The sequence below is a fragment of the Amyelois transitella genome, chromosome 10 (assembly GCF_032362555.1).
Source record: "Amyelois transitella isolate CPQ chromosome 10, ilAmyTran1.1, whole genome shotgun sequence".
Lineage (NCBI taxonomy): Eukaryota > Metazoa > Arthropoda > Insecta > Lepidoptera > Pyralidae > Amyelois > Amyelois transitella.
In genome coordinates this window covers 9,612,229-9,632,539 of record NC_083513.1, presented here as the reverse complement: position 1 = coordinate 9,632,539, position 20,311 = coordinate 9,612,229, and the positions used below count along the sequence as shown (strand labels likewise).

At 36.5% G+C, this 20,311-nt stretch overlaps 2 protein-coding genes across 2 annotated transcripts; one reads left to right on the top strand and one right to left on the bottom strand.

The window, feature by feature from the left end:
* Positions 1–422: 422 nt before the first annotated feature.
* LOC106133082 (soluble guanylate cyclase 89Db) lies at positions 423–19,034 on the bottom strand. Its single transcript, XM_060946000.1, has 14 exons — positions 18,855–19,034; positions 11,128–11,205; positions 10,354–11,027; positions 9,582–9,775; positions 9,020–9,144; positions 5,854–5,985; positions 4,992–5,093; positions 4,331–4,497; positions 3,741–4,017; positions 3,295–3,438; positions 2,600–2,723; positions 1,923–2,032; positions 1,508–1,597; positions 423–1,199 (listed from the first exon to the last, which is right to left on the bottom strand). The coding sequence occupies exons 1-14, from the start codon at positions 18,894–18,896 to the stop codon at positions 1,098–1,100; spliced, it is 2,361 nt and encodes a 786-aa protein (XP_060801983.1). The 5' UTR covers positions 18,897–19,034; the 3' UTR covers positions 423–1,097.
* On the top strand, positions 12,924–15,650 carry LOC132902165 (uncharacterized). Its single transcript, XM_060946232.1, has 2 exons — positions 12,924–13,375; positions 14,830–15,650. Exons 1-2 carry the CDS (start codon positions 13,204–13,206, stop codon positions 15,579–15,581), a joined length of 924 nt encoding a protein of 307 aa, XP_060802215.1. The 5' UTR covers positions 12,924–13,203; the 3' UTR covers positions 15,582–15,650.
* Positions 19,035–20,311: the final 1,277 nt, after the last annotated feature.

The following is a 20,311-nucleotide window of genomic DNA, read 5'->3' as shown; positions in this document are numbered from 1 at the left end:
ATTTATGCCTGTTATAAAAAGTTTTGTTAACATCATATAGGATGTAAAAACATCCTACACATTGTAAATTTAATGCCTATGTAATGTATTTAGAGTCCTGAATTTATATTCGAGTAAGATATCTGTCATTACATTTATGGTCGACATATTTAAACCGTAAAATTTAACAAGTTACTCTTAAGCTAAAAATCTGGGAAGCGACATTAACGGAAATGCAACGTTTGTTTTCGTATAATCTGTATCATTTCATCATCCAATCATTTGTCAAAAATTCTTTTTAGTAGTAACATACTTCGAATCAGACGTTTCTGCCCAACACTATTTGTAAAACAGAAATGTCGATTAAATTTAAATAGATACACAAAAGCATAAGATTTGGGCTGGGTTATTCCTCTCACTGCCCTTATCCCATACGACCCTTGTAGCATAGAGACGGTAGGAAGGTAATGCCTAGAGAGGTGGGCACAGAAATAGTTTGTGAGGGATGTAAAGTAACACTCGAATGATGTTATAGTTATTACTATTTTATTGTATCTAATTATAAATACGTACACTGTGTATAAAGCATACGAAAAACAACAAAAAAATCGAATTTATTTGTCTGTTAAAATAAATTATGATATTCAGTTAAAAGGCATTTTATTTAGAAAAAAATAAATATAATAAAGTATCTACTTATAATAATTTAGAGACTAGTTTTTATTTTATTTTATAAAAATATGTTTAGAAACATTTAACTTACTTGCCAACACATCCTAAAGTTAGTTTGTGTGTGTTTTTTTTATACAAAAAATACTTAAAAATCTTTGCTGCATATTGGTTGACTGATAAACATCAAGTATAGGCGTTTAAATCGCGCTTATTAATTTTTATAATATGAAATAACTGCTCATTATGTAAAGGGCAGAGGTCACAAAGCGCCAGTTTAAAAGATTATTTTCTTACCTACTTCAAAACAAAATAACGACAGTTATCGCAATTTTTTCTTATTTTAACAGTTTACAACTACATATATTAAATTATTATGAGTATTATGAATGAGTAGCTTCGATATGAGTAGGTATATAACTGGCCGGTGCTTCAGTTGTGAGAACGGTTCAGTTGTCTCCACAGAGCGCAGAGAACAATTGCAAGGCTTCATCTTGGTTGTCCTCCTCCACCTCACCCTCCAGCCAGAACGTTTCCATCATTCCTTTTCCCTGAAAAATAAAAAAAAAACTGTCTTGTTTCTAAACTATTTAAAAAAAAAATGTATTGTCTATGTGGCGTGTTCTAAATTCGGTCGGTGGTCAACTATTACCAAATAGTTTCGTAAATTCAATATTTCGGCACACTTTAAAAAAATATAGTTATTCGAGTTTTATAAGTTCCACTGAATCTATTAAACGAATTTCGGAATAACTGTCGACCTGGCTGCTTAATCTTACGAGACAGGAGTAATTGTATGTCAGTGAAAAGGAACTTTTGGTTAGTGTAATTACAAAGAATCCTTTGGAGCTGATGGTACCTTGACTTTTATGAGCCCTCTCCGTCGTAATCTGAATTTTCCTGCAGGCAGCTCGTTCGCTGTTTGAGCGGATATTTGTATACGGCCAGGCTGTAAGAATCACATATGATGCCAGTTATCTGAACATTAAAAAAAGGACATTAGGAAGGAATGTAGCTGACGCAATTTGCCAAAAAGTTACTATTGTGTAGAATAATCACTCAATCACTTTCTGGTAATGTAGTTAAAGGTGACTAAAGGAAAAATATTGTAATAGCAGATTGAAATAATTGGAGTGAGATAACCAAATAAGTGCAGGTAAATTTTCATGCAAAATAAGCCAATTTCAGCATAGAGAAATTAACTTGGAGATAACTTATGGCGTTGTAACCACGGGTTGTAACAATGGATTAGTATTTACAGAATTTTGACTCACTTCGGAAGAGGTCTGCATTCTGCTGGCGGTGTTGACAGAGTCTCCCACGAGGCAGTACCGCGGCAGCCGGCGCCCTAGCACGCCTGCCACGCACGGCCCGGAGTGGATTCCTATAAATTAAGTTGTGGTAAACAATAATAAAATATGTCACTAAACTTACTGGTGCATCAAAAATTGGCAAGTCGTTTCAGTTACACCCTCCGCTACAATGCTTCGGGTCCTGGGGTCCGCTTTCCTTCTTTTTTGTCTGGTTCGCAGATAGTAGGAATGCAGTGGTTACCTACTACTGAACCACATGGTCTCGCGGAGGGATATGGACAAGGAGTACCTTATAGCCCGTAACTCGAGCTCTCGTCCAGCGCCGGTGTCTTCCACGATCGAAAAGGTAGTTTTCAGGACGTCTTCAGGTAGGCCCTGTTTTGTACTGGACGTCGGGTTTTAAATTCAATTGTACCTACAGTGGTGCAGGTTTGGAATACGCTGTATTGAGGGAGAATGTGGTATTTTCGTAATTGTCATAAAGGTTATAAGTGCGTTGACGGAACAATGTATTATAAAAAATAAAATAATCAAAATCGGTTCAAAAACGACGAAGTTATCCGTGGACATCCTACAGGACATATATACGGTCGAATTGAGACACCTCCTTTTTTTGAAGTCGGTTAAATAGATCTCACCAATAGTAAGCTTAGGCAGTGCTCTAGCGATGGCCAGGGCTGCGCTGGCGGCCGAGGCGGCGTGCGCGCGGCGCCGCTCCGGAGCGCCCGACACCAGCATGTACACTGTGCCTACGGTCTCCACCTGGAAATGGCAATGTACAATACTGGACGATACAATAAATGCAGCTACAAATATTGTAATTGTTGTATCGAAAGCTCCGAAAACGGAACAATGTTATTTGTCTTTTTTACTCAGGGTGGCCCTCGAAAAGAATAATACTTCTTACCTAGTAAACCAATTGTTGTGAATCTATATGGAAAGTTACCGGGTTTTCTAAGATCTTGGTAAGATGTAAACATGACCTTCTAAATATATTATACTAGAGGACGCCCGCGGCTCCACCCGCGTGAACCGAAAAACACCATGATGCCCGTTCCCGCGGAAAGTTCGGAAAAGCCTCGCATAGCATAATCCCTCGAAGACCACAGAAAAAACCTACGCGCCAAATTTCAAGCCTCTAGACCCAGCGGTTTAGGCTGTGTATTTAGATAGTAACCAGAGTAGGTAGGCCCGCCTGCTCCGCTTATTTCCGTTCCTTTACCGCGGGAATTTACCTCTTGACCACATAGGTTTTGACCGTGCATTGATCTGGCAAGTGTACTCTTTTATATACCTAGATTAATGTTAATTATTGTTTTATATAATAAGTTACCTTATAAACTCTGTGAGAGTCCAGCAGCCTATCAATTTTGGAGTAGATGTCGTTGATGTAGGCCACAGTCTGCATGACGTCGGCGCGGGTGCCGGCTGCTGACAGTTGTACGCCGCAGAATATTATAGTCACACTGTCGAACGCCTGGAAGTTAGAGAGAAGACAAATTATTCTCGAGTAATTGATTCACCGGCCAGTCTTTTAAATCTACTTACATTAAATAATTACCCGCTTTTTCTTCATATTTCATGAGGAGGGAGGACGTGTTAAAATAGTGGTCTAAGTTATATATATAAAATAATAAACAAAACGGAAACCCATAGATTTGATGTGTTTCTGAGGATCGAACCCCGAACTTTAATAAGATACCTACTTATAGGTTTTTACGTTAATTTATACGTGGCAGGTATATTAATTACAACTACATAATTATTCAATGGATATACCTGACAAGCAGCCATAGAATCTTTCCCAGCCCTCAAATGATCAGCAATATCTTTCGGTATCATCGAATAAAGTAGTTGGTCTCCTCGTTTCTTCCACTGATCCCGCAGGCGGCAGGACTTCTCCAGGGATAACGACCTGGACTCGGCCTTCTCAAACAGAAGTTCCAGCCGTGATAGATGTTGCCACCCTTCCAGAAGCATCCATTTAGACAGGCCATGACCATTCATGTCCGCAACGTAAAGACCGGCTTGACGGAGTTCTTCTAAGTCATTGAAACTGGAAATATCATATCATAAGTAGAACAGTTTGGTGGTCTTTGATGGATTTATTATACGTAAATAAAAAGTTAGGCCTTAATTTCGACATATATTAAGCATGGCAATGCTAATAAAAGTTACTCCAAAGTATTTTTTATTAATTTTATATTATTTTGAGTCTCCCCTTGGATTTCACGGTTCATGAATACATTTTGGTGATAGTTTGACTCCGGTTTATATCCTGACCCTATCCTAACCTGACTGGAATATTCCAGTTAGGTAGACGCTAGGACGACGACTATTACTCGCAATGTGAATAAAATATAACTTACATAGGGCTGCACAAAAAGACTAACGCATCAATTTCTTCTAGAAGATAGATTGGTCCCTTGAGCAGAATGGAGCGTGCGCCCTGCGACCCTCGCCTGGCATCTCCCGCCATACGAGCTCGGTACCGCAGTAGCTCCAGCTCAAACATCATGGTCTGCATGCATACCACCTGGGAAATTATTGTTTTGGGAAGTTTAGTGCGGCGTAGACTTGAACTAGAATTAATAAAGCCTTAAGTGAAGAAAAACATTGAAAATTTCGGCCTGTTACCAGCTAGGCGAAAAACGGCAAAATGTCAGTATAAACCTTTTGGCAGTAAATAAATATATACTGGACAAATTACACAGATTGAGTTAGCCTCGAAGTAAGTTCGAGACTTGTGTCACGAGATACTAACTCAACGATAATATATTTTATAATAAATACTTATATAGATAAACATCCAAGACCCAGGCTAATCGGAGAAAGTTCGTTTCTCATCATACACAGGCCGGAATTCGAACCCGCGGGACCTCCGGAGTCACAGACAAGCACACTACCGCTGCGCCACAGAGGCCGTCAGTTGGCCGTTTAACTTTATAAAATTTCAGCATCACCAGCCAAACAGGTAATAATAAATACGTTCCGTTGGTGCAAATATTTTATTTTAATTTAGATACCTACCTTGTCCCAAGTAAGTGATATTTTCGGTTTCCTTAGCCGCAGTATCTCATTGATCGAGGATTTTGCGATGCTGTTAGCAGGCCCACCCCATGCTTCCACCAACTGAAAATTCGGACATAGCAAGTTGTCATTTAATGCTTCATACATACATACATAAAATCACGCGTCACCAGGAAAGGTAGGCAAAGACCACATTTTTCCACTTGCCTGCGTACTTGTTTTGCCTCATACACATTTATAACTCTCATCATGCAGGCATAAACATTCATGCATTAGTTAAAAACTACAGCACAGTATTATTAAATTTATTTGTATAGGTGTATATTAGGCGTACAAAAAGACCATTAACGGGTTTTGTTTTAATTCCAAAATGAAAAGAATCTGATTTTTCAAAAGAAGCGTCAAAGAAACGTGTTTGAAACATGCAGCTTTGTTTAATTTGGTTTTGTTTTACCAAATAATACCTAAGTTATCCCAAATCCTTCCGATTTGCACAGTAACTACCAGTCACACACACAGACAGATATTTTGGCCACCATACACCAATCACAGTGCCGTGTGGTTCCCGGCACCAATACAAAAAGGAAGAGGACCACTCCATCTCTTTCCCATGGATGTCGTAAGAGGTGACTAAGGGATATGCTTACAAACTTGGGATTCTTTTTAAGGCGATGGGCTAGCAACCTGTCACTATTAGAATCTCAATTCTATCTTAAAGCCAAATAGCTGAACGTGGCCTATCAGTCTTTATACAAAAACAGTTGGCTCTGTCTACCCCGCGGGGGATATAGACGTGATTATATGAATGCACACCAACAAGGCGAGGCGGCACAGCTATAGCTATCTCTTGAGCCGTGTGTACCTTTTCACCAGCCATGAGTATCTTCATCTTCCTGTCCAGTAAGACTCCGAACGGGAATAGCTGCAGCAGCAGAGAGGCTGGCACCGGAGGCAGCGGACATGGCAGCGACTTTTTTAACATCAGGGATTGGACCTGGAATGATAGACATAACTCCATAAGGCATTAGACACTCCGTATGATGTATCATAAGACAATGGACACTTCATCAATCTTCATGTTTCATAAGATTTGACACAGTTCGTGTTACAGTCTCATACGACATGTGACAGGCCGTCTAGTTGTCTCATCTCCACTATGATATCTCATAAGACCCATCGTCTTAATCTCATTCGACATAAGATAAAACTGCAATGCCCAACAGGGTTCATATTGTACCTATTTATAAGCAGTAATTGTAATTTAACAGATGTACTTTATGATATGCAATAAAGAATTTGAAATTGAAAAAATTGAAATTGATTAGGGACAAGTGATGTCTGTCAAGACAAGCGGTGTATAAGACACGTGTTATCTGATGAGACACATCATGTTACGGACATAGTTTGAACATGTCTTCATACATAAATAATAACATGTCTATATGCCTTGCGGGTAGACATAGCCAACTGTCGAAAAGACTGAAAGGCCACGTTCAGCCGTATAGTTTTATATGGAATTGAGATTCAAATAATGGCAGCTCATCGCCTTCAAGAAAAATCCCAAGTTTATTAGCCTCTCCCTTTGTCGCCTTTTACAACGTCCTATACTTTAGTGCCGTGAACTACACGACACTTGTCTTTAGCTTGTTAGACAAGTGTAGTAAGTAAGTAAATAAAATTTAAAGTACTTCAGATATATTTCATTGGTCATTCCTTCAAGACTTTATCAAGATGACAATAGCCACTTAAAGTAGCGAAGTATTGATAACAATTGCTTGGAGGTTGTTCTGCCCCGGCCGTAATCGTTTTACGGCCCAAAACGGGACTGTTAGAACTTTATTATTTTGATACTGATGCCTATTTTAGCGATAAAACTGAGTACAAACTGTTATTGTTGGTAATAGAACTAAATCTGTATGGCTTTGAAGTAGGTAATATTGTAAATAAAATGTGAACTAACTGATGGCACGTATTGATTTTCAAGAGCCTTCACGTCCAAACCTTTCGAACCTAAAACTTCATAGGTGGTGGCTATGAGATATGTTATAGTTTATTCAAATACTTATAAAATTACTTATTTATTTTTTAATATTAAATTGAGTAAATTAATTGGAAATTCGGAAAAAATAGTTGTACTTACGGTATAGAACTAATTTTAATTAACTACTTAGTTACTAGTATGTTATAACATAACAAAGAGAGGTAGAAACTAATAACTCTACGAAGTCACCACAACTCTTTCTGGGCAAAACACGTTTATTCGCAAAATTACACAAATTAAAGTTAGTTACAATCCCGGAGGTTTCAATAAAAACGTTTACAATGGGAAAGTGACTGGGGCAAACACTTCATTTACATTAATATGCGATCCAGTTCATTGAAGAGCTCTCGAAAAGGCCTAAGATTTTAAGTGGGAATCTAAACTCTCCTATTGCGAGAATTGGGCACTTAATTACCGCAGTCTATAAAATAGATTGAGTGTATTGTCGGCGGCAAAATATTCTGCCTATCTGGTGCAAATAAATTTACATGTTAAACGGACTATCGTTGCCTATTATTCATTGGACGTATAGTGTTACACAATACTAATTGGTTGTCGTAATTTTTATTCTAAGTAATTAGCCGGAGCTTAATGACAGCTCTTTCCATTGAGCGAGAATTATATATCCTAATCAAACCAATTACGGAAAAAGATTTTCCTTTATTAATTTACTAGCTACCAACGCGTGAAAGTACCTTATGTCTTTCTCCATACAGACATGCAGATTGGTTTAGTAGTTTAACTGTGAAGGTTACAAAAAAAACGAAACACAAACTCGCTTTCGCATTTATAATAACTAGTATGGATGTTAGCCTAATTGTGCTGCTTTTATTTGCCTAAGCATATGAAGATAATTTAAATTTTTCTCATTAATTACCTTTGCTTATTTATTTGATTTGAGTGGCCTCAAACTGATTTAAACTTATCTGTTTATGAATGTTTATTCATTTAGGTTCACTTATAACAATCTTAAAGTATTTAATATGGTTAGTACTTAGGTAGTTAAACAAACAGAAATCGTTAGTCTCACAAGTTTAATATCTAGAAAAATGGTTACGAAATCTTTGATTACATAATGGATTTCGCAATGGGCTAGCAACATGCTACATTCGAATCTCTATTCCATCATGAAGTCATACAGCTGAACGTTCAGTTTTTTTGAGACTATCGACTCTGTCTACCTCGCAAGGTATATCGACGTGACTATATTTATGAATGTAAGATTTCATAAGTGAAAAACATATCGTAAAAAAGGAAGCTTTTCTTATTAACTGCTATTTACATCGAAAACTCATTGAACACATAGCAAAAGTTCAACGGAGCTTGTAATTATTTCTTCGCAATGTTGTTCTGAAAAGGCGAGCTTTTATAAGCTTTTACACGCATCGATAACACTTACACTTGTTGCTTGCTTTGTATTGATTTTATTTTTTGTAAGACTTTGTTTTGGTTGATCGTGCAATAGAATGTCACTGAATGCTTAAACAACTAAAAGTTTCGTCATATTGATAAATATATGTACCTAAACTTCCTAAGAAACTTACCCTTGAAAAGCTAAGATGATACTGGTCAAGGGCTAATAAATTTGGGATTCTTGTAGGCAATGGACTATAAACCTGCCACTACATGCATCTGAATTCAATCATTAATTCATACAGGTAATATACTCTACTTGCATTCAATTATTTTTTCCAAGTAGATTTTTACAAAGTGGTTGATGTTTTCCATTATACTTAGTGAAAGAAAAATCTGGGTTTTTAAATTTTCTTCACTTATACGTAAGCCTTAGAGCAACGCGGACTTTCGACTACGGCCCGTGAGGTCAGCACTCAAACCATCGAATGTTTCACTCATTTCTCTTTTTCGTAGTTTTAGATTTTCAGATGCTACAGTTAAGTTTGGAGCTGGTGTAACTTTTGCTTTCAACATTTTGACCTAATATTGCCCCTAGCTTGCTTATATCAGATTGATATTATAAAAAACTTACATAATCGCTGTTATCAAACTCCAGCCTTAAGACCGCGACATTGCAATTATCTTCCACTCCTTCCCTCACGATCGAAACCTTTAGCTTTAACGAGAAGATGTCTTCGGCTATCTCGTACAGTTGACCTGCGATCAAAAGATCAACTTATGTATGTTGACTTTTTAAAGAAAAAAAGAATAATTTATGATTTGGTATAACATACAAAGAACTCTTTTTTCTTTTCATAGCGTTTCGAGACTGAAACGGGATTCTCTAAGGGTAAGTGTATTTAATAACACCTTTAATTCCGTGACAGCACTTATTACCGCTTACGACAGAAGAACGTCTTCTGGGATATTACTGCTAAGCTGTTGGTGCTTCTGCACTTTTTCTTATGTTATCCCGAAAAGAGATCTTTTTAAGGTCGGGAATAAAACGGCCAAATAGCATTTTTTTGTCACCAGATAAAAACAGACAGTTCTCTCTTACCCCAAACGCAAGAGTAGTGTACTCCTAATAGTTCGGCTTGTATCACCGTTAGGTTGGCAGACCTATGGGTGGTGGGATATTGGTTTCTTATTACCCATAAGATAATGCGTGTAGCCCATCCTGCCGCTGCTATACACCAGCTCAGCGCCGTGACGGTGCGCCCTCGTGAGCTGCATACTCGGCGAGCGCATGCGTGGAAACGTGAACCGCATGCGCTGGTGGATGCTGTCCACCGACTGCAGGAACGTGCAGAAATAGCGCCCAGTCGCGCGGATCATGGTGTCGTAGCTGATGGAAATAATAACGATACAGAGACTGTTGATGCAGTTAATGAGACTAATTATAATAATTGGGATAGCCGCTAAGAAAGTTTATAAAGTTACATTTGGATAGTACTTAACTGTTACTATTTGTAATTGTTAGTTGAATTAATGAAAAAAGTGATGTTTTTGGATTATATGCAGATCGTTATTTATCTAGTTATCGTTTTTGCTATCCAAGAGGAAATCTGCACATTTGCCTGATGTGAACACAAGTTTACTGAGTACTTTTTCGTAAAATGTAACTTCCTATCAAAATTCTAAAGTAGTATAGCCATCCATAGACAGGTTACAAATTGATAGAGAATTCACCAAACTTCGACTATCAGATAATTAGACTTGAAGACTCAAGTAACCTAGTGACTGTACGTGCGTGCCCTGGTGATACGGGCGCGGATTACTTCCAGAATTCCAAATGAGTCGGCACTGTTTGTTCAGGCCTAATCTAAAATGGGCACAAGACCCACCTTAAATTTGGTATGAATAAATATGAAGTGATATTATACTATTTATGACAAGATTTCTGTATAAAAATTAAATAATTACCCATAATTACTGAAGAATTTAACGAAACATCTGCCGAAGAAATGCATCACTTTTTCTGGGGTACCAAACTTCTCTTTCATTATATTAAGTTGGTCTTCACTGATACTGTTGAGTCTAGCTCTCATCTGCGCGCCGGATCCTCTCCTCCGATAAACATCTAAAGCCAACGAAACACTCTTCTTTCTCTGAACTGGTGGTAATGCACTGTTTCTTCTTCCAATCTCGCAAGCAGGGATCGCTTTTGCTTCGTCTTGACTTTGACTATCATCTGTTTCTGGACTCTTAATTTCTTTAATCTCCTTGTGGTCTTCAAATTTCATAGCTAGACTTCGTCTATTCATAGGGCATGTTATTTCAATTTCTTTTCCTTCATTGATTCTATCAGAAGATCGGGTCATATGTGATGTTTGTCTTATTTCTTCGGATGAGTTGTATGCTTCTATTTCTTTCTTGGTGACTGCTGTCAGGGCGTTGGTAGCTGTGAATGGGCATTTAAAGTGTTGGGTTCTGTTGTCTGCGTTGACAGACGCGCTGCGCCAGGAAGGCTTGGACTTGAGGGAGGGCTTCCTTGGAGCTGGACTGGCCGGTGTGGAGGTTGCGGGGCTGTTTGGGTTCTTCGACACGAGATCAGCTAAGGCGGTGGCGATGCGGAGCATCAGCGCGTCTGGATATTGCTGGAGATGTCGAAAAAAATATTCTTTATGCTAGTATTAAGATATAACATAACACAAATTTTATTGATGATAACAATTCTGTATTCCAATTGACTAGTACCTGCGTAGCACTGAACACAGAGCATCTTGCACCGGCCTCCCTCAGAATGGTCTCCCATATTTCTTCGCCACATTCTTGCTGCAAAAACAATATTTTTTCTTTAACTGACTCTTCCACTTACTTAAAGCTATTTGAAAACATTGCCCTTAAAATACACAAACCATAGAACAGAAAAGGGAATAGTTCTAGTGCTATTTCTAATAATAAGCATTTTGATATCTCGTTCAGTTTTGGATCTAAGCTTCAAATTGCAGCCCCCATCCAAAATTGGAACCTGAATGTACTTATTCCTCGCGCACAAAATTTAATTTCTGGATTGGACGTGAAAGTCAAAGTTTACATAACATAACATACAAACATATAACAGAGCCAACAGTCTCTCAAAGACTGATAGGTTACTATCAGTTGCATGTCTTGATGATGGAATTGAGATTCAAATAGTAACAGGTGGGCTAGCAAGCATATCGCCTAAAAGAAGAATCCAAATTTTATTAACTATCCTATATCATTATATTAACTATTTAATAACTATCCCTTAGTCGCTTAGCCTTTAATTAGAAATACGTAAAATTTAAAGAAGATTGATTTAGTAGATAACGCGTGAAGGGACAACAAACAACAAATTAACTTCGCATTTGTAAGTATTAGTAAGTATCTACAAGTATAAATAGTTTGGAAGGCTAGTTGAATTTAGTTTCTGACACGCCGAGTTTTCTTTTATAAAGCTTATGTAAGTAGCTCGCATGAAACAGAAATGGCTATCTTAACCTAAAAGTGGACACCAGATATTCTTGAAATTAACTTCCTAGATGAAAACCAACTTATTAGCTCTTCATAGATACAAATTTAGATTTATTGTTTTTGAATTGTGCCTAGTCTAGACCTGATTCGGGAGACAATAGGCATATTGACATGTTAGGTCAAGAACATTACGCAAATCTGCATGATGAAAGTTTATTGCAATTAATTTTTCGCTTTATATGATTAGGAATAGAACTATATCTTTCCCATGAATGTCGAAAAAGGCGACTAAGGGATTATAAGCTTGGCATTCTTCTTTTAGGCGATGGGCTAGCAACCTGTCACTATTTGAATCTCAATTCTATCATTAAGCCAAACAGCTGAACGTGGCCTATCAGTATTTTCAAGACAGTTGGCCTTGTCTACCCCGTAAGATATACAGACGTGATTATATGTATGTGTTTTTATGTATCTAGAAATAAATAGTAACAGTACCAAACCAATAAATAATTAAGTTTGGACAAGTTTGGGTTCGGCCCTTATATATTTTAACTTCAGTCATAAAAGGATATAAAGTTTGACTTAACTAGGTTAATTGTTTGTATCTCTCGTCGTGAAGAATATCAGACATGAGTTTCGATTTCCAACTGCCAAGGAAATGAGCGATATAAAGATATAATCAAGGTGGTCTTTCATATTGGCAATTTCACAGATTTCAGAATGTTTGGACTATTTTAGACTATATTACCTATGTGAATATATATGTATAGATATATAGTTACATCTATATTCCTTGCGGGATAGACAACAGTCTTGAAAATTATTACAATGAAATGTCAATAAAAAAATAATTTAAGAACGCGAATAATTGTTTTTATGTAATAGAATAACTGACTGAGTGTAATAGAATAACTGACTCATGACTGAATTCATAAGACGACTGAAACAAGATGTCAATGACAGGAATTCGTAGACGGTGAGATAAAACACAGGGTTGATTCGTGACATTTTGATAAACAAACCCTGACAAACTTGATTAACAATTAGGGTGAAGCCAGACGGGCGTAATTTTATGAGTTGTGAGTCGCGTATTTTCGGTCGCGTAATTTCTGCTGCATTCGGTTTCATACAAAAGTGCAGTTTGCGCCACACGACGACGCAAAATGAGTTGTCTGTCGACTCACGCGCATAAACTCGACCGAATTTCTGTCGGGGTGAGGGAGGGGAGAGCGGTCAGCGGGGCAGCGGGTGAGGGAGGGGAGAGCGGTCAGCGGGGCAGCGCAGCGACAGTTCGTTACGGGATGCGTAGGTAGGAGTTTCTCGCTGTTCTGAAAAATGTTCGACACGGAAAAATTGATTTTTGAAGTGGAACAACGGCCATGTTTATGGAATTTGTCAGAAAAGTCATACAGTGACAAGTTTTTGAAACAGAAAGCATGGCAAGAGGTCGCTGAGAATTGTTTTGAAGAATGGAACAACTTGAGCAACGAAGACAAAGAAAAGAAAAGTGAGTATTTTTACCATATTTTTATTAACATTAAAATGTTATTGATATACAGGCTGCTTTAAAAATCACTGAAATGGTGAGACACGTACAAAATATTTTTATTAACATTAAAATATTATTAATATACAGGGTGTTATAAAAATCATTGAAATGGTGAGACACGTACACAATAGTTTCATACACAGAACTCGATGGCATGGTCAATTTACCTCCCCATACAAAATGTCCCAGTGCTAATCGCATTTTGTATGGAGAGTCAAATTTTTTTTTCGTGATTTGGTAAATTCTGACTATGCCATCGAGTTCTTTGTATGAAACTATTGTTTACGTGTCTCACCTTTTCAGTGATTTTTGTAACACCTGTATTATATCTATACCGGCTGTATCTATATGCTGTATCCTATATTAAAATTACCAATAAGTAATTTATTGTAAAAGATCAGAATACAGAATTGATTCGATTTTGCCAGGGTAACGCTCCTACTTCACAAACAAAGTAATTTTTAAAAAAATCTCTGGTGACTATAGCAGAACTCGACGACCTTCTTCCATTTGAAATTTGTTGAATACATTGTAAAGGACATTTCAAAAACTCATCGTCAAACTTAGCCCCAACTCTCCTTCGCACGAAATTGTGCAAAACGCATGTAGCTTTAACTATATCAATGGCAAAGTCAGGGTTGACTTGCATTGAAGAGTGAAGTACCCTCCATTTATTTGTTAATATGCCAAAAGCACATTCTACACATCGTCGCGCTCTACTAAGACGATAATTAAAAATACGTTTGTTTCTATCTAGGTTTCTGTTAGGATATGGGCGCATCATATTTCTGTGTAAACCAAACGCCTCATCTCCAACAAAAACAAAAGGTTGGGGTTCGTTTGTGTAATTGGGCAAATTTTTGTCTTCCGGTAAATTTAAATCATTTCTGAAAAACTTTTGACCTAATGTAGACTTTCTGAATATAGAGTTATCGGATTCTTTTCCATAATCACCAACATTAATCGTTGTAAAACAACAGTTTGCATCTGCCACAGCCATTAACACGATGGAGAAGTATTTCTTATAATTATAATAATTCGAACCACTGTGTGAAGGTGATTTTATTCTGACGTGTTAACCATCTATTGCCCCAACGCAATTTGGAAAATTAGTTTTCTTATAAAAAAGCTCGGAGTTCGAATTCCAAATAGATTCATTCGGTTCTGGCATTTCATTAGGCTGAAGTACATTCCATATTTGTATACAGGTATGTTTGACGATATCATACGCAGTAGAACGCCCAATCAAGAAGTCTTCACTTATTGTATTTAAATCAATACCTTTGGCAAGATACCTGAAACAAAATGTAAAAATAATTAATTGAACACAATTGAAAACACTAAAGTTATATTTTATTACATAAATCAATAACATAATCATCCTATTAAAATTTTAATCTTTTGCTTTTCAGTACATTTTCTGCAAAAAAAATGGAAAACCGTAAGAGATTATTACACGCGTGAAAAAAAAAAAGAAAATGAAGAAAGAAGTGGTAGCGCAGCAAAGAAGAAGAAACCATGCCCGTATTTTGATTTATTGCAGTTTTTAAAAGTTACCAAACAGTCAAGGAACTCATTTTCAAATGTAACTTCTCCTGAAAACACTGATAATGATAACGATGACAGTAATATAACTGGCAACAACGACGATGAAGATCCTGATGAACAATCCAGATCCACAGAAGCAGACTCACCACTGTATCAACCGTCTACCAGCCAGCCAGCGTCAATGCAAAAACCTGTATACGAAAACCAGCCATCGACGTCAAAGCAGACAGTGCCATCGCAACCCGAGACATCTGTATCCCGAACAAAAAATAAAAAACAAACACTGACACTGTTTCAAGAATCTCTTCTCAAAAAGTTTGATAATGATGATGATAAGGATCCTAATCGATTATTTTTATTGTCTTTTTTGCCGGAGATGTCCAAAATGACAGAAAAACAGAATTTCGAATTTCGCATGGAACTTATGAAAGCATTAAATAAAGTCAAGTACCAAATTCCAGAACAGCACACACAATCAAATTGGCCTCATTTTTCATCACCCTTTTCCGATTCCCACAGCAGTAATCAATACTACCCGACACCAGTAAATAGAGGATACACAACACAGGCAAATGAATATCACTCTAATGAAATAAATGAATATGATGAAACATAGAATACTGTGCAGCTTGTTCATTAATCTTTATATTTAAGTAAAATAATAATTAAAATACTTTAAAACTTACTTGAGTGTTATTATTAATCTTTCCTCTGGGCTGATGGCTAGTCTCATATTTGTGTCCGATTTAGTAATAAAAGGTTTTACGTGATGTAATAATTCTTGAAAAACATGTAATGGCATATGGTAGTAGTTTTTAAACATATCTGGATTTGCACATACACGTTCATATAATGTATGGAACTGTCCACATATCAGCCTCTCACTATTGAGTGGGTTTACCCAGCTTCTTTTTCTGGCATCATCTTCAGTATCTTCTGAATATGCTTCGTAAATACACAATATTTTCAATGGATCCATCGCACTTGATGACACAAACACCCCGTATCAACACTCGATAGCGACTGAATAAATTACGTCCATCTGGCAGCTCAACCGAAATTCGGTTGGGCGTAATTTACGCGGCCGTAATTCTGCGACTCACAACTTATAAAATTACGCCCGTCTGGCTTCACCCTTAGGACGCGGAGTCATTAGCAGATGACTGTTTGCGAAATGTCGTTCAAGCGGAAAATCTCCGGAAAATCTTGATACAAATTTGTTTGAAATATAATTTAAATATATATGTTATTATTGTTATACATACATATGGTCACGTCTATATCCCTTGTGGGCTAGGCAGAACCAACAGTCTTGAAAAGTCTGATAGGCCACGCTAAGCTATTAATGATAGAATTGAGATTCAAATAGTGACAGGTTGCTAGCCCATCGCCTAAAAAGAATCCCAAGTTTGTAAGCCTATCCCTTAGACTCCTTTTATTCATGGGAAAGAGATGGTGGTCCTATTCTTTTTTCCTATTATTGTCATATTATTATTTTGTTTCCTAAATCGTTTATCCATCAAAAAACTAATAACGTGTCGAAAAGTGATTTCGTAAGGTACCTATCCGCATTCGCAGAAGAATAACACTATAACCTTTAAATTAAAGTCCATATTTCATATCTCCTATGTCGATGTATCTCCTATTGTTATATCATCGAAATATCCAATATCGGAGTTGAGAAGTGATTTCGCTACGAGCCCGTCACGTGCCCGCGACGTCCGCGTTATTGTTCCATTGTTATCGCAATCACGTCTGTAGGCTCCTAATATAGCGGACTTTTTGATATAACTGTCTATTGAATGTTATAGCGATTTGTCATCATCATCCTAAGAGTCGTGTGGATGATGGATGTCATAAAAGGCAACTAAGGGTAAGCCTTATACACTTTGGTTTCTTCTTGTAGACTCTGGGCTAGCTACCTGTCACTATTTGAATATCAATTCCATTATTTAGCCGAACAGCTTAAGGTGGCCTTTCATTCTATCCGAGACTATTAGCTCTGTCTATCCCGTAAGGGATTAAGACGTGATTATATGTAAGTATCCTAAGAGCGGTATACTTCATATAAAAATTAAAATCAATGTTAATACTCGTAAGTAGGTACGCTAGAAGATTTTCTTGTGAAATAAATATTATAAACAATATATTTCAGTTAATTAACATATAATCTGTTTATTATAACGGGATAAGCTTTCCAGACATTAGAACAAAGAAAGATAAAATGGCTGCCTAATTCAATATTTCAGTAACTTACTTCTTCATTAGTTTGAGCACATAATTAAATACTGTATGTGCCGGTCTAGGGTATTGTATTGATAAATTTAGATGGAGGGTTAACTATTAGAAGTTATTTAACACATAGGTAAATACCACGTCTTGATTCCTTACGGGGTAGTGACAAGACTATAATGAGTGAATTAATGTAAGTACGAGTACAGATAGTGATATGTAGATAGAAAATAAATGCAAGTTTTTCCCTACTCGACTTCTACTATCGGCTCGGTAAAAAAGCAATTGACACAGACCTAGGTTTCTCATATAAATTTAACATGTATAAGGTAAGTTGATAAAAGAAAGTACCACCTAACTTTTTTTGACTGGAAGAGATTGCTTTAGCGATAAGTCCGCCTTTGTTACTCATTACTGTGTTTTTTTTTCTGTTTTTCTTTTTCTTATGAAGCAATAAAGAGTCTACATATCTATCTATCTACCTAACCAAACCTAACTGAACGTGGCCTTTCAGTCTTTCCAAGACTGTTGGCTCTGTCTACCCCGCAAGGGATATAGACGTGACTATATGTATGTATGTACCTAACCAAATACGCTTAAATATCGTACGTATTTTTAATATTACAAGCAGAAAACAACAACCGTGTGTTAAATATTTAAGCTCTAATGTGTCATGTGAAAAGGGTACCCAACTTAAGTATATTTATAAGTAGAAAAAAAAAACTTATTTCGGTATTGTATTTTTAGAGAAAAGCGTAGGTTAGTAATTTCGGATTTTTTTTAATGTGAAAGTATTTTTGTGTTTGTTTATCCGTCTTTTCCGACAAAACCATTGGATCGATCTCCTTGAAATTTTGCGAAACATAGAGTGCGGAGTATGCGAAACATAGGGTACTTTTTATACGCGCGAAGCCGCGGGCGAAAGCTTGTAATAAATACAAGAAATGTATATACATACATACACAGCTTTAGGTATACAGTGTTACTTAACTAGGCATAAGAACTTAGCTGTATTGTAATGGTGTAAGGAAAGCTAAAAGTATTAGCAGGTTTAATGGTATATCCTTATCCTGTCTCAATGAATTCCAATCCATAAATTCATTCCAGAAGCCATTAGAGCGCTGTTATCCCTTTCTACTAGAAGAACCTTTGAGAACAATAATATACCTAGTTTTGTGAAGTTAGTAAATAACCTCGCAGGTCACAAGATAGGATACCTAGATCAGTTTTCTGAATATCTTAAGAACTTGAAGAGCTTATGTGGATGACAAAACTTCCGTCTCTGCTAAAAGGAACGTTAATTATTCAAAAAATGATAACCTACCGCTATGATTACATCGGAAACAGTAATAAACTGATATTACTCACGATATACAGGTATAAAAGTGTCATAATAATAGACTTTATTTACCCATGCCGTACATTGTATGTACAGTCAACAACATAAATGACAGAGCCGAAAATTCAACAAAATTTTATTGAAATCTAATACGGTATAACAACTAAACCTAAAACAGTTATAGCTTTGTATAATATGTTTTAAGCATAAAGTATCTTTTGGTTCGGTACGACAAATAATTTATACCCTATGTACAACCTTGTGTATACTTCACGTTTTTGGCTGTACTCAAAATGAGATCATAAAAGTCCTACTTACCACAATAAAGTGTTGAACGCTTTCAAGCAACCACCCGTACATAATAAAATTTTTAACTTATCCGATTCGCAATTTTTAAACTGTATAATTTTGTTGAAGGTTGCTATAAAAAATTTGGAAGGAATCTTGTTATAACCAATTATAACAGGTTTAAGTGATTTTAATTTTACGACTTTGCTTTTTTTTCTGATGTTTAATTGGTTTATCCGATTCGCAATTTTTTAACTTTATATTACGTTAAAGATAAATAAAATCCTGGAAGGAATCTATTTAAAACCGATTATAACTAGATATAACTTCACTGTTTCACACGAAAATTTTATGTTTTTTTTTCACCAATTTTTCCGATGTAAACCTTGTTCTGTCCACGCCGGACGTTTGAATGGGGAGGCTTTCGCGCTAGTACTGAGTAGATAAGGGCCATTATGTGTACTATGTTTAATATGCAATACTGTTAGCACTCCGAATAGGGGTGTTGCGAATTTTTTGACCTTCCAATTGTTAGGTTTTTAGTTAGCAAGTTATACTTATTCATTTGAAAGAATATACTTTGAACCTGCAAAATTTTTAAAGAGACTATTGAATGATACGACTTTTTTCCCTAATTACGTAGAGTGACAGTTTGGATCAAGAAAAAACAAAGATGAAACAAGAGATCACATTTTGTTAGGGACAAAACCTTCTGGAATACTGTCAGTAAGTATTATTTGAAAGCCTCCTTATCTCAGAAGTTATTGATACTAAATGATTAAATTAAGCCTTTGCGCGTTCTGTCAAATTCAAACTTATTGAGAATTTTGGGAAAATTATTTCTTAATACTTCTACTAAACTTAGTACTAACACTATCAAAGGAACCTACGATTTCTTCGACCGATAGGTAATTTCAGCTGCGCGTTGAAGCAGCATCTGTTACGCACATCTAAGTTTTATTATATAAAATTAATTGTAAAATATTAGCATTATACCTCGTAAAAGAATTGTAGTTCACCCTTGCCTCAATTTTTTATGGGATCCACTTATTGTCAGGTTGGCTGGAAGAGATCCCACTTAGGGATAAGCCCGCCTTTGTTATGCACTCCCTTACTGAACAATAAAGCATTTACTTTTTAACTTATTTATGACTTAGTAAAACGAGTTATGTGTTTTATAGCGGCTGTAATTCGGTTCCTTATTCCTGCAAACAACGGGACCCTAAAACTAAAGCTTTGTGATCCTACGTTCGCGAATATTGCTGTAGATTTATGAAGGTTATCAGATAATAAACTGTCCTTTCGCGATAAAGGGAAATGAGAAATGTGTCGTTTTCTCTGACTTTCATAACCTTACGTCATAATTTAAGCCTCTCCGTTCATTCGTGGTAATATTAAATACCACGACTAAAGCCATTATCATTGGTCATATTAGTATGTGGCGACATACATCGCTCCCGCTACAAGTATAACATGCCAGTATGGAT

Bases quoted from the DNA above. Each gene is read 5' to 3' on its own strand.
- LOC132902165 (XM_060946232.1), top strand. From the start codon at position 13,204: ATGTTCGACACGGAAAAATTGATTTTTGAAGTGGAACAACGGCCATGT. The intron at 13,376-14,829 runs GTGAGTATTTTT...TTTGCTTTTCAG, and splicing joins CGAAGACAAAGAAAAGAAAA to TACATTTTCTGCAAAAAAAA.
- LOC106133082 (XM_060946000.1), bottom strand. From the start codon at position 18,896: ATGTACGGGTGGTTGCTTGAAAGCGTTCAACACTTTATTGTG. The intron at 2,724-3,294 runs GTAACTTATTAT...TGCCATTTCCAG, and splicing joins ACTCTCACAGAGTTTATAAG to GTGGAGACCGTAGGCACAGT. The intron at 1,598-1,922 runs GTGAGTCAAAAT...TGATTCTTACAG, and splicing joins GAATGCAGACCTCTTCCGAA to CCTGGCCGTATACAAATATC.